Raw genomic sequence first — 14,212 nt, forward strand, 5'->3', positions numbered from 1 at the left:
CTTACAGAAATTTGCAGTAGTTAACTGTTACAGCTTAGTAAATATTTCTAAGCTACAGAATACATTTAAAATGAAGTGTTAAAAGTATTTTTTTCTTTAACTTTTCTTACCTTTATAAATAGCTTAATAACTTTTTACTCCTCGCTTTAGTTAGTCCAGGTGATTAACTGAGGGAAATAAACAGCAATAAAAATGTCTCTGTGAAGAACAGGCCATTTCTTACTGATTGTGAATTCAGTTTTCTCAATCAGTTTACATTTGTAGTGAGCTGTATATTTGCTCTTGCATTTAGCATAGAATTGCTGAAGATATCATCTCTTTTATTTGAGGATATTATTTTCTTGCATCTATTATTGCTAATTTTTCAAAGAATTGAATGTTTTTTTTTTTTTATCCCTTTATCATGCAATCATTCAGTTTGGCGTCTCTCCAGTGCAACCTCCTGCTCAAAGCAGACTCCGTTATGAGATCAGACCAGGTAGCTCAGGGCTTTATTTAGTTGTTTCTTTACAATTAATTAAACCTCAGATCCCCTCTGTGAAGTGGGTATCTGTGAGTACTACTATACCAATTTTACATTTGTGGAGACCGAGAGATGGAGAGCACAGTGATTTGTAAAAGGGCGCGCAACAAATAAATGACAAGTTTGTGAATAGAGCCCTGTTGTATACGGTTCCCAGTTTTACTTAGAGCAGACGTTTCTTTCACCTTTCTACTTCTGTGAACAAGTGGTCACTTCTTTATGATTTTTTTGTGCATACACTGTTTATTGATACCTGACAAACATGATCTGGGGTTAATACCTGAAATTATTACAGTCACACTGCTACAGAAGGTTTTGTTTTCCTGAATTCCTTATAGGTTCTTGTTAATTTGTCTTTCAGAATGCAAAGGAAATTCCTGGGCTTTTGAGACTTAAGAATCCTATCATTTCTCAGCTTGAGGTTCCCAGCTACACCATGTTGCTTGAGTCTGGAAGGGAGCGAAGTGAATAATATTTTATTGACGCATTTGCTCTTTTTTTTTTTTTTTTTCCCCCAATAGAGCTGAATAGTACTGATTTAAAAGACTGCATCAGTGAAAATAGCCTCAGTAGCAATGCTAGTCTTCCCAGTGTACAGAGTTGCCGACGACTTCGAGAAAGAAGAGTTGCAAGCTGGGCTGTTTCATTTGAGCGTCTTCTTCAGGATCCTGTTGGTGTTAAATATTTTTCGGTAAGTTTTGAAAGGCCTCTTACCATCCCTCAAAATACCTGATCTTGCTGCAGTAATTTTTCTGTATTCTTTTTTCTCTCTTGACACTATGCTTACATAGGACAAGAGACAGGAGTTCCTTGTTACACAGTTACCCGAGTATCTTTCTAGGTTTAGACCGGTTCGCATTTGAGTAAGAGTTCATAGTAATACAAATACTGCCATGCATTTCTGGATAGCAGAAGTTTCAGATAAAAATGAAGGCTATACTTTGCTTTGTATCTGAACTTCTAGAAACTTTCCCTATTTTATAAAACAATTGCACTTGGTTATATTGGTATCTGTAGCCTTTGAAAACAAGAAAGAAGCAGTAGTTTCCTAAGAACTGGTAATCTATTTGTGTTTGCCTACCGAAATGTCGGAAGCCATGTAGAACATTTTTTCCATGATGTAGTGGCTTCTCTTCCTGCAAAAGGTTTTTAATTACTTCCAAAAAGTATTTCTAAGGTAGCTAACAGCACTGGTTAAAGCTGCAGCTTGCAGGAGTAGCGTTGAGTATTTGCAAAACATAAATTAAGCTTCTTCACAGCACATTTATGAAGTTGTAAGTAGCATCATCTGTTTTACATGTAAGGAAATAGAGGTTTATACGCTTTTGCATTGTTGCATTGAAGGTCTGTTCCTGATTCTGAATCACTAGGACATTTTGTGCTGCCTAAATATTTTTCACAAACAGGACCTAAAGAAACCTATGGTTTGAGAGATGTAGATTATTGCAATATTCAGGAACTCAGACTCCTGTACTTTTGTATAAAGTAAATTAAAATATCAAATGATTAATGAGCAGACTTCCATCTTGAATGGTGTGGGGACCCAAAAAACCGCATTAACAGCGAACACCTGTTTGAGGAAACAGAGAAGATGAAAGCAAAATAATGTATCCTGGATACATATTCCTGACCTTTCCATTTTTCTTAGTAGTGTAGTCCAAGATTTATTAGTGATTTTGCTTAGATACTGAGAATTCTTCTCAGACTGAAAGAAAAATTACAATTTTAATCTGATGTTGTAGTCCATCTGAAAACTGATATAGTTTGAGGACTGCTACTGAAACTTTAGTTATCTTTTCTCATTACTTTTAGACCACCAGTAAACTTACTCACACACACATTTAAGAGTGTAAGTCTTAGTCTGGCATAAAGCCAAGTCGTGGTGCCTAAAAAATTATTATTATTTTTTTTAAAAGCCTTTCCAAGTGATAGGTTAATACTACTTCAAAGGGAAGCTCAGAAAGCCCGTGGACTGCGAAGGGGTTCACCTATAACTAGCCAAAGGATACAGATTTAAAGAACATCAGAACATCAGCATTTAATTTACAATTGCATAGTAAGCGTCTTGGTGCATTTGGAATTCAGCATGCATAGGCCTTTCCTGAGGACAGCTTTGTCACAGAGCAGGAATTACTCTCTAAGAAGAAGCAATTTTGCATGTTTTGCAAATACTCACATTTTGCATAATAGTCTGCTGATTAGAGCAGTCATCCAGGAAGTGAGAGACCTGATTGCAAGTTCCCTCCTCAAGTGGCTCCAACCAACATCTCCAGCTTACCAGCCATGTGTGGCAATGGCTAGGCTACATAATGTTCCAACTGGGGCACCACGCAGTTTTCCTGACAAAGCTGAATTGTTGTACAGCCAGCTGTGCCCAAATTATGTGGCCAGAAGCAAAGCAGGCAGGAGACTGACTGTAGACGCGTAGTGAAGGCACTGAGTGGGGAAGTTAGCAGTTGAGTTCCAGTTCCTGCTCACTAATTTGATTCTCTTTTAATCTGTAATTACATGTAAAATGCAGAAAGGTCCCCTGACTGCTCTCTGGATTGTCTTTTATACCTTTGGTGTCTCTGGTTAGGTATTTGAAGAACTTTTGGTTTAAATTGAGAAATTGCTAGTGGATTTAGACTCCCTGTATTGTAGTTTATCTCAATTGCTTTCTTATAATTGGACTCCCTAAACTCTATGTAAATCTTAAAAGCACAAATTAAGTTTTAAATACTTCTGTGATGATTCCTCTTGCATTGCTTTCTGAGACTGCCTTCTATCTTAAGGAAGTTTGAGTGTTACCAGTGTGACACTGGAGTGAAGGTTGTGGCTTGCAGGCTGACTTAAAATAACATTTCCAATTAAACACTGATACCTAAAGCTCTAAACTGTAACCAAGCATCGTTCCATTACATGAATGTCTAAATAACTTTTTTAGAGGACCAAGTTAATTTTTTTCTATCCCCCACCTCAATGGTTAAAATGATTTCAAGAAACATGTGCTGAAAGAATATTGAATTGTACAGATTTGAATCAGGGACAGTTTGTGATTGTACAATTTCCCAATTGAATGGGGTCTCAGTCTTCATTTGGACCTTTATATGCTATAATGTAAATGTCCTAATTATTGTGTGTTGTACTGGGAGATTTTTTTTCTCTAAGAATGTATTTTCCAAGGAGAAACCCATGTAACCATATTAGCAAGCAGTGATAAACGATTTTTTGTAGTTGCTGTGTGGTGCAAAAAGATGCTGTAATGAATACAGAATTGATTACGGGCACTGCTCGATAAACATCTACTCTATTATACTAGTAGAACTGCAATTAAAGACAGCTAATTTACAGTATGATTTTTAAATTATTTAAATTTTAATTAAAAGTTTATTCACTAGTTTATACACTACGTAACATGAGTATCAAACTTTGTACTTGCAAATCATTTGATTGTAACTTGATGGATTCTTCTCAATTGTATATGTTTAAAAAGAAATGAGAAAGATAAGCACTAGGCATATATTGGACATGCATTGATTTTTTACTTTAGAATAAAACTGGACTGTGAGGCTGATTCAAACGTTACCATTGTGTAAACTTTATTCTTACCAAGCATTATAAATATGTTGTTTGAAACGGCAAGTAACTTCTTTTCTTTATGAGACATTTATTTATTTGGTTTTTTTTCTCCTAGGAATTTCTACGGAAAGAATTTAGTGAAGAAAATATTTTATTTTGGCAGGCTTGTGAATATTTTAACCATGTACCTGCACATGATAAAAAAGAGGTAAGTCAATGTTGTAAGTCAATGTATGGTGTTGCGTATTAAAAGTTGTTACTTCTTCAAGATTATTGAAGTTATCGGAGCTGTGCTTGGTCTTTGTACTGTGACTTCACTAAAATAGGGTTGGAGCCTCAGTCTAACTTTCTCAGTCCCCTGAAAGTAGTGTCCCAGGTTTAAGATGTTGGATATATTTAGGCTGTGGTGAAGTGCAGAGGTAGCTCTGTAAAAATGAATAAAGGTATACTGGATTTTGAAAAATGACTGGCTGCAGTAACCCAGTGCAAGGGAGTGCAGAGCAAGTTAATTTAATATGTGAAGGAGAGGTGAAAATCAGCCTCTGTTGTGCTCTTTCAGCCAGACTGCCTCCACTAGCCAAGATAATGAGTTTATAACGAACTTAGATGTATATTCTGCTGTAAGTGTAGTCAAGTTTGTTCACGAATTATGAGACTCTGCATCTCATCCTTTTAAGACGGTCCAGTGTTGGTCAGACAGTTTTGGTGAATTTTGAATTTTGTGCAGGTTGGCAACACTTCTGTTGACCGCGCAGCTGAATCTAGTCAGGTTTACACTGTGGAAACGGTTTCATCTTGCAAGCCCTCTTTGCTCATTTGTGGACCATTGAGATTTTTCCCACTTTATTTTTTCTTCAAACAATGTATTTTCTGAACACTCTCCTTAAGGGCTTTGGGATCATTTTGGTGGTTTTTTTTCATTATTTCCAGAATGTGGGTGTTTCAAGGTAAACAGGTTAAAAACAGAGCATGAATGTTTTTAACAGTAAATATTCAAATATATGTTTACATTTTTCTAACTTCCAGAAATTGAAGCTTAGAAGATTTATTTAAATAGTAACTGCTATGTAAAAGGCCTAAAATTTAAAGAAATCCATTCTCCCTTGTAAGACAGCATTTGATGTACTTCACCTTTATTATTTTCATAGCTTGATTCTTACAAGTTTTATTTTGATGGATCTTTTACTGCTTAAGAAATATTTGATGAATATTTGTAATTTTAAAGGAAAAACCGTATTTATAGGCTTAAAACTAACAAAAGCTACTAAATGGAAAATGCTTATTTATTAAGGAAACTGGAGTGGCTGTATATTTCTGTGTGGAATATATCAGTGTAAAAAATACCTGTATAAAAATAAGTTTGCAAAGTAAACATACATTTAGCATTTCTTTTCTGTAGCTTTCTTACAGAGCTCGGGAGATCTTCAGTAAGTTCTTGTGCAGCAAAGCTACAACCCCAGTTAATATTGATAGCCAGGCACAGTTGGCAGATGATATTCTCAATTCTCCACATCCAGATATGTTCAAGGAACAGCAGCTTCAGGTAACCACAGAAAACATGACCGTTGGACATTTATGCCTATTATCTTTTCCTCTGAAGTGCTTTAGAGTCTATAAAAGCAGTTTCACATGCTGTATATTTTAGTGTGCATAAAAAGAGAGAAGTCGAGTTCATATAGATTCTATTTGCAGAATAGGAAGAGACTGTATAATGGAATGTGGCTTGACTTTTTCTGTATATTTGCATATGTGTGGAAAAGTGACATTAACTAAGAAATAATCTGAAAAATATTGTTATTGAAATGAAGGGTTATTGCAAGTAAATAATGCCATGTGGTGCAATAGCATTGCATATGGTGTTTGCATATGGTTGCTTATTCTTTTCTGTAGTGGACAATTGTGTATACAAATAGTGTCTAATTTTGGTTAAAGTGGTTTGTAAAATAGTCTGTTGTATTGAAGGAGTCTTTCCCTTGTGTTTCAATAGAACTGTCATACAAAGAGCTTGTTAAAACTGTTGGTGTCTGAAGACCTCTGAAGTGGATGCATTTTAAATAATTTTTGATGTTCGGAACAGTTATGTAACAACAGGATACATTTCACATTCTCTGTAGCATTTAAGTGTCTCTTTTTTTTTCTCCTCAGTAATCTCTTTGGTAGCTCCTACCCTAATAATTTATTAGTAGAAATAATCTTGAGATCATGTTAGTTAGAAATCAAGAATATAGCTTTAACAGCATAAATGAAGCAGGTCATAGCGCAACCTCAGATTGCATGCTTTTGGGGCATAAGAGCAGGTGGGTATAGTGTCTTATTCCATCTGCGAAGTTGGAGATAGCAAGGTAGGGCTAACTGCTGGTCTGCTAGCTTTTAGCAGTACAGCTACCCGCCGTGCACCTACCAAGGCCTGAGGCTTCTGTGGGAATTACCAGCCATGATCTTCTCAGAGATTTTTTTCACGTATTCCTCATCTCGGCTTTGTGGAGCCCATGCCTGAATTCCTCTTCCTACTCTCCCGGTTGTTCGGTGGAGCAGATGGTGTTCTTATGAGTCTGGTGGCTGGGCTGATGCAGGTTTTCTTCCTTCTTTGAAAACGCTGAGTCCTTAGTTTGGAGGGTATACAGGGTGGGTGAAAATGCTGATGTGAAGTGCTGTTGTGGCTCTGATCCCTGCCATGTGGCCTGTCTGGACCTCACCTGCTTCTCTCAAATTATCAATGCCTCTGTAGTTGTCCCATCAGATTCCTCAGTCAGGCCCATTCCTCCCACTGAAAAATTAGGTGAAGCAGGAGGAGAGTTACTTCTGCCAAAGTAAGTGGCCTTGGAGCTAGGTGTGCCAGCTGAGGTACTAATGGTGAATTGCCTGACTGAGGTTGGTGCTGGGTGATCAACTGCCTTGATGGCCCTTAACATCCTGGTTTCACTAAGCGGTGGTTCTGCAGTAGCTCACTTTGTGGTCCTGATGGGTGTCATGATCTCAGGAACACAGAACTCTGGGTGTGTGTAGTTGTTGCAACACACCCACAGACTTCCAAAGTTCAGCTAGTGGCAGTGACACCATCTTATTAACGCGAAGGCTCTGCGTTTGTGGTCTTTCACAAGATGTTTTAAGATTTCAGTGCTGAGCATAGAGTGCAAGGGTGCTGACCTGTGGTGGTTGTTTGATAAGCGTTACATGATGGTGCGGAATAGGGAGTGTTGCTGTAAGGCTGCAATGAAGTTGCACAAGTGCGTGTGGGAAAATGCCTTGGAAAGCACTGTTGAGGCCATTCTCTCTCAAGCACTGCCTGTTGGGAATGCTGCTGGAAGTTGCTTTCTGTCCATAGCCTGACCAATTTGCCCTTGAGCCTGTAGTTAGGTATTCTAATATATTGGTGTTCTAATACAATGGTGTGGATGCAGCCAAATACCTAATTAGGATTTCACCATTTCCTATAATAGAATAAAAAAAAGCATGTTGAGTGTTTCTGGGTGCAAGACAGTGTAGGTCACCTGACAATATTAAAATAAGAATACAATATCATTTCCTTCATTTAGAGTTGCATAAATGGGTGTAAATTTTTCTGCCCTTATTTATGTCTAAAGTTCAAATTATGCTTTTATAAGCTCTTATTTCTCTTTCTCATTTGTAAGAACAAGAAGTAACATCTGCTAGATTTTTCCCAAATAAGCAGAAGTATTAATATGTGTAAGTTAATATGATAATAATGCTAAATATAGGAAACTGCGGATGTAGTGTGGGCTAGCAACATAGTAGGGCAGATGATGATCAGCTCAAGGTAAATTAGGTAAGCTGTCATCACTCTGTCCAGCAAAGTTAAAAGGCTGGGATGTTTTTGCTGTAGTAAACATATTTAATCTGCAGACTTCATCTCTGCAGTAACTGTCCTTGTGTCTCTTAGTTCTCTGCAGTATTTTCCTTTATTCTCCCTACCTAGCATGGAATAACAGTTTTATCTTCTTTTGGTGCTAGATTCTGTGACAGGAGGCAACTCTGAAAAGCTTTGTTTTTCATCCTGAAACTGTATTAAATTCAGAGTATTAGTGTTAGCTGTGCTGTAGAATGGTGTTGTATATTTTGGGGGCACAAATTGCATTTAACTTAAAATACTGTGATTTGTTGAGGAGTGTAACCTCTGTATCAGTTTCGTTTCCTTAAAAACTTCAAGGACAGGTGAAGTATTTTGTGCTTTTCAGTTAGCTTGGGTTTTGCATCTGTGTTGGTGTTTGCAGACTGTACTTACCAGTTTTCCCCAATAACCTTGTATCATCAGTATATCTGTGAGTCCTTGATATTGAGGCATTTTGATTTCTTGTAATTGCTCTTTCGTATTTTATGTTTTTTTGGCAATACACCACAGTATTACTCTTTGAGCTCCGCAGAACTCAAGAAATGTTTCAAAGCTCTGTGTGTTGTGTATACTGCATAATTTGTTGAGCCTTGGCCCAAAGACCACGTGTGCTCTGAAACTAGTTGTCTTTTTTGAATTTTGCCAGTGTACCTGTGGTCAGAGAAGGATTTTATTTTTCACAGCGTGAGACAGATTCCCCTTTGCGAGTAGTTTTTTAAGTGGGGAAATGTCTGACACTGGGTTGTCTCTTTGACGCTGCATTGAGGGCACGTCAGACTTTGTACTGTGCTATTTCAGCATGTTAAGCTGGCAAAACTAACTCTACAAAAGTATTTTTTCCATAGCTTACCATGCGGAAAACATTACATTAGAAGGCCCAACAAACACAACAGGTAGCACCTAGGCAGGAATGGGAATATAAAGGAGGAAGGCAAGATTGTGAAAGTCAGCATTAAGTTTCAGTTAGGTTCCTATGCCGCTGCAGGACCAAGTTCTCTCTGCGTTATCTTGCTGTTTGCCAGAAAACCTTTGGGCTGATGCTTGTTGAAAAGGGTGTTTCTGCACAACCTGAAAAATTCTTCCCATCCGCAACTGGGCCACTGTGGCTTAGTGATGGACTTCCCTGTAGGCTCTTGGGAATGCCATAACCAGTTGGGTGGCTTATACTGTTCTTCGCTTGTAGGGAATTTGTCATGTGCAAAGAAGGCAGCATTCATACTGTTTTTTCAGATCAAGTGAATCACTGGAGAAGATACAAAGGTAAAAGTATGAATTCACTTAAAACTATAGGTTTGCAAAAGTGGAACAAGAAAGTCAAACATTCTGTTTAGCATTTAAGAACGAACTTCTCTTCCTTTACTTTCATAAATGTAGCTTTGGCTACGTTAGCCCCAGACATTTGCTTCAGGCCTGGTATAGAGCTGCTTCCTTCCTATGTATTTAAAGGTAAGTGTTGGCCTTGCCCAGAGCAGCCATTTTATGTAAACTGTTCTTTTTCAAGGTCTTGATTTTTACAGCACCTTGATTATTGAATCTTCCAAAGATACTGATCTTTTTTTTCCCCTTACGATTGGGCACATGGACATTACATAATACTGTAAAGGACTCTTTGCTCCTCCCTGTGTCAATAATTAACCTTGTGTATCTTGCATCATTGCATACTATTGCATATTGTGTTTATATTATATTCCTGAGTTTTAGACTATAAACCTTTTTCTTGTTCATAGCTACTTTAAAACACAGTTGTATAATTTAATTGTATCACATATAGTACTGATCTAATAATCTTTCAATAATATTTAAAATGGCTAGCTTGTTAAGCACTTTGCATAGAACTTACAAAGGCATAAATGCAGTAAAAGATGGCTGTGAGGACAGTGTTTTCAAGACTCTACAGCATCTCAGCTTCTCATGCACTTTGCACAAACCATAGCATTTTTCTAAACCTGTGCTAAAGGAATAGATCAAATTGTTTCACTTTAAATCAGTGCAGTGTATTTTACCAGGTCTAAACAAAGTCATGTCTACTTCTGTTTACAGGTTAATGTCCTAAATTTTGTGGAGTTGGCTTCATTTTCTTGATGTGTTATTTAAGCTTATGTAACCATTATCCATTGCATTTTAATTTCAGATATTTAACTTGATGAAGTTTGATAGCTACACTCGCTTTCTCAAATCCCCACTTTACCAAGAATGCATCTTAGCTGAAGTAGAAGGTCGTCCTCTTCCTGATCCTCAGCGTGTTCCCAGCAGCCCCACTTCTAAACACAGTATCAGTTCAGAGAAGTCCAATATCTCAACACCGAAAAAGGTTACCTTTGTATTGTTGTTACCTGAAAACTACGTTCTTAAATAATGTTTTTCAAGTTTTTCAGGAGATCAAAGATAATATAGAAAAAACAATTAGAATGTTTGTTTAGTGGTGCTGGCAAATATAATTACAAAATCTTTATGTACTCAGGAAAATACTTTTTTTTTTTTTAAATTCGTACCTTTGAATCAGATTTCTAGCTATTGACTTCCTGAATGTAATTTTAAATCTTTGTTATTATTTAAATATATGTGTACAAATAAAAAATAAGGATTATTTGAATGCATCAGTTCAGAAGCTTACTTTATTGAATATTGGAATTAAGATGTGGTATCTTAACCTTTGCTGAGAGCAGACATTTTATCAGAAGTTATTGGAGAAGGCTTAACCTAATCTAACTCATCTTTGCAGAGGATAATTTTTAAATTTCTTAGCCCCTACTGAACTAAGATAGTTCTTCGTAGAACGGATACAGTTCTTAAAAATTAGACCAGCAGTCTTACTGATCTCCTAACGTTATTTAGAGTTTATTTTTTCTTCATGTAGATAATACCACCATAGTATTACATAACTATATGGGTAAATTATAACTTTGCATTTTTCATGTCAATCACTACACATTAGCCCATCTGCTATTATGTATTTTTATGACTAGGAACCTTTTTAAAACTAGCATTTTAAGGAATACTCTAATAATCTAACAAGAATACTAGCTTGTTAAAAGCAAGTTTAGTTTCATATCAAACATTCCTGATGTTTGTATTCCTCAGCACTAATAAATGCTTTGATTATACTTGTAAATGTTAAACAATACTTTGTCATTATCTTTAAATGCAATTCATGTTCAAGCCTAGCCTAGGAAAAATATCTGAAATACCAAAGTGAAATTCTTTGTTTTAAAAGCAAGGTAAATGGCCTCTCCACGTGAACTTAGGCATTACTAGTGAGCTGTGGAGAGTTCTTTCATATTTGCAGGAGCTCTCTGTGGCTGGTTTGCAGCTACTGTTTTGTACTCCCTGTCGAGTAGCACACTTCCATCTATGTATTTCTCTTTATTTCCACTGGGTTTTTCTTTTCGATTGCTACTGAGAGGGGTGCTGGCATATACACTTGTGAGGGGGTAAAGAAGACAGCTCACCTGACCATCACACCCTTGTTTTGGGAAAAAGTGTGGGAAGGTTTATTTTAGATAATATTCTTATAGCTGTGATCCAACCAATGATTTAATTGTGTTTTGTGATAGTTAAGTGGTAAATCAAAATCAGGAAGATCTTTAAATGAAGAGTCAGGAGAGGAGGACACTGAGAAGAAAAAAAGGGGAACATTTTTCTCGTGGTCAAGAAGTAAGAGTTTGGGAAAATCACAGAAGAGGAAAGAAAATGGTGATTATCCAAACGGTGAGTATTCACATTCCACTTCGTTTCAGAGTTGTTTCAATAATAGATGTGACTGATCTCATCATGTTTAGTTTGCATCTAAGTGCATCCTTGGGTGTGACAGAGGAAAAGAAACTGTCAAGTCAGAAGGCCATAGGGTAGCTAGTATCACTGGAAGTTTTGTAGAAGCGGATGTATAAACAAATAGATAAAAGTATGAAAATATTTAAATTTGTTTTTATTGACTTCAAAGAGACCTTTTTTATGCTTTCCAGTAGACTCTGCATTTCTGTGTGCTGGCAATTGCTTTTTCAAGCAGAGAGGTACTATTTTTATAGTAAGATAATTTCAACTCTTTACAGAGAAGTTCAGGAGCTGTGCATGCAAATAGTGCTATAGTTACAGCTGTTTAAAAATTCCTCCATCTGCATTATCCTACCTTTCTTTCTTTTATTAGTACCACACAGGTATGTTCAGTTTTGAACACATGCATTAACTGTTTCCACCTTCCCTAACTAAAATGAAAAAAAGTCAGAGTTGCGAAAACCCTTATAATCTGTTGGTTTGTTACTTAACTGTTTTTGAGAGTTTAAAGAGTACCCCTATGAAAGCACCTGTGCGTGGCCTCTGGAGAAAGAGGTGAAAGTTTTGCATTAACTCATTCCATTGAATTAAAAATAATAGAGAAATTCCACCAAAGCACTAAATCTGGACCATCTTTTTACTGTGGTTTCTTCTTTATTTTCTCGTAAAGGCCCAGACCTACAAGATATCTTTAATCATATGGGTAGTTTAAGTGTTCTCATTATATGGGAAAAGGCATCAGAAGCATTTGCTGAGATTATAGACTTAAACTTCTGAAAGTGACTAGTAATTGTTTTAGATTTTATTTTTCTAGCACCGTACTTGCACTTTAAAAATCTTTATCTTCCTTCAAAATATCTGAAGAGGTAAAATAATTTTAAAAGACATTTTGAGATAAAAGAAAAAGGGGTTTAGTTTGGGTTTTGTTTTTTTTTTTAAATACAAAATCAAGTGGGGTTATTGAAGGGCCACCTAACCAAGAAATACTTGACCAAATATTGTTTTGGTTTCCATGCTTCAGTGCACAGTATAAAGATTTTGTGTTTATTCCTTTAATGAGTAATTTTTCCGACCAGAGGGGCTAATATTTGAAATAGCTTTCTCTATTATAATAAATAATAAAAATAAACCTTTTTACTGATTGCTGATTCTTTCCACAAACAGATTCTATTCAGTCCAATGGGTTATCATACAGACGGGAATCACAAGGCTCCATGTCATCGACTGCTAGTCTTGACTTGGTAATGGCCAACTTTTCATAATGAAGAAGTGGGGAAGCAGTAAAAACAGTGAATTACTAATTTTCTAAGCAGTGTGAAGTAATTTGTTTGAAGTAATATTTTGAGAAAGGGTCTTTAAGTGATATAGTTAGAGGGCAAGATGTAATATTAAGCAATTTTAGAATACTAGATGTGTAATAGAGGTTGTGTTCATATATTGTTTCTTATTTTTCCCTTGTAGCAGGAGGATATCCTTTGCAGCTTGTCTGTCTTAACTTCAGGCACCAATAAACTTCCAGAATAAAAGTTTGCCTTTCAAAGGGACCTAGTGTAGCTCTTTGTAAACAGCTTTTTCCACCTACCAGTGCTTTGAGATTCTGTTCTGAACAACCACATGTTACACTTCAAGCAGAGGAAAAGTTTTATGTAGGTTGTGTTAGGCTGATTTCTGTGGTACCAGTGTCTGTTGTGCTTCTTTCCTCTCCGTTTCTCTTTAAGTTGAGAGTTTTTCTTCTTGTCATTATGAGTTACCTCTGCTTCTGAAATCTGAGAAAAGACGTGGGGAATTTAATTGCAAACTCTGATTTAGTCGTAGTAGTATGTAGGAAAAAAATCGCTGAAGATGCTGTGAGTTCTAACCATCAAGTTCTACCTTCACAGTGTAAAATGCACGTAATGATATGCAAAATTAAAACAGTATTAATAATAGAACATAAATGTAATACTTTAAATTTATTTTAACTACGTTCATATGGAGGAAGAATATAAAGGAAATTTTAAATTTTTTTTTTGTAGTCTTGATATCCTTCTAGTAGACTAGATTCTAGCAACTATGTAATTTTTGCCTATGCTACAAATATTGATCAGGGAAGCAAGCATGGCAGTCATCTTTATTTCTGTTGCGGAAAAGTCTTATCTTAACAAACAGAAAATGCAAAGCCTCTGTAAGGCAATAACCCCTCTTTCCTCTCCCACTCCAACTGGTTTAAGTCAGAAAGTTACTGTGATTTAGAGAAGAGAAAAAGCATGATGAGTACCCTAAAAGGCTGTTGAAAACAGTATTTTTGTAGAGTCTGTGTAGTGTCTGTAGTGTTATAAGTGAGCTTTTTGTTAAATTTTCAAAGGTTCTTTTGATATTTTGTAATAGTGTTACTATTCTGCTGTTACTCTAGAATTAAGGTTAATGCTGTGCCCTTTAGCCTTAACCCATCACATTGTACTTTTTGTTCCCTTTAATGAAAAAAAAAAAGCATGGTCATTAAGTGAATTGTTTCAATATTTTAATTT

General features: G+C 36.2%; 1 protein-coding gene across 1 annotated transcript in view; it reads left to right on the forward strand.

Moving 5' to 3' along the window:
* Positions 1–14,212, forward strand: part of RGS12 (regulator of G-protein signaling 12) — an 82,129-nt gene that overhangs the window by 44,843 nt on the left and 23,074 nt on the right. The window contains exons 4-9 of the mRNA XM_009890517.1: positions 1,045–1,214; positions 4,200–4,292; positions 5,484–5,627; positions 10,066–10,245; positions 11,489–11,642; positions 12,870–12,946. Coding sequence (XP_009888819.1) covers positions 1,045–1,214; positions 4,200–4,292; positions 5,484–5,627; positions 10,066–10,245; positions 11,489–11,642; positions 12,870–12,946 — 818 coding nt within the window. The remainder of the gene's footprint in view (positions 1–1,044; positions 1,215–4,199; positions 4,293–5,483; positions 5,628–10,065; positions 10,246–11,488; positions 11,643–12,869; positions 12,947–14,212) is intronic.

The sequence above is a fragment of the Charadrius vociferus genome, unplaced genomic scaffold (assembly GCF_000708025.1).
Source record: "Charadrius vociferus isolate BGI_N301 unplaced genomic scaffold, ASM70802v2 scaffold88, whole genome shotgun sequence".
Taxonomy (NCBI): Eukaryota; Metazoa; Chordata; class Aves; order Charadriiformes; family Charadriidae; genus Charadrius; species Charadrius vociferus.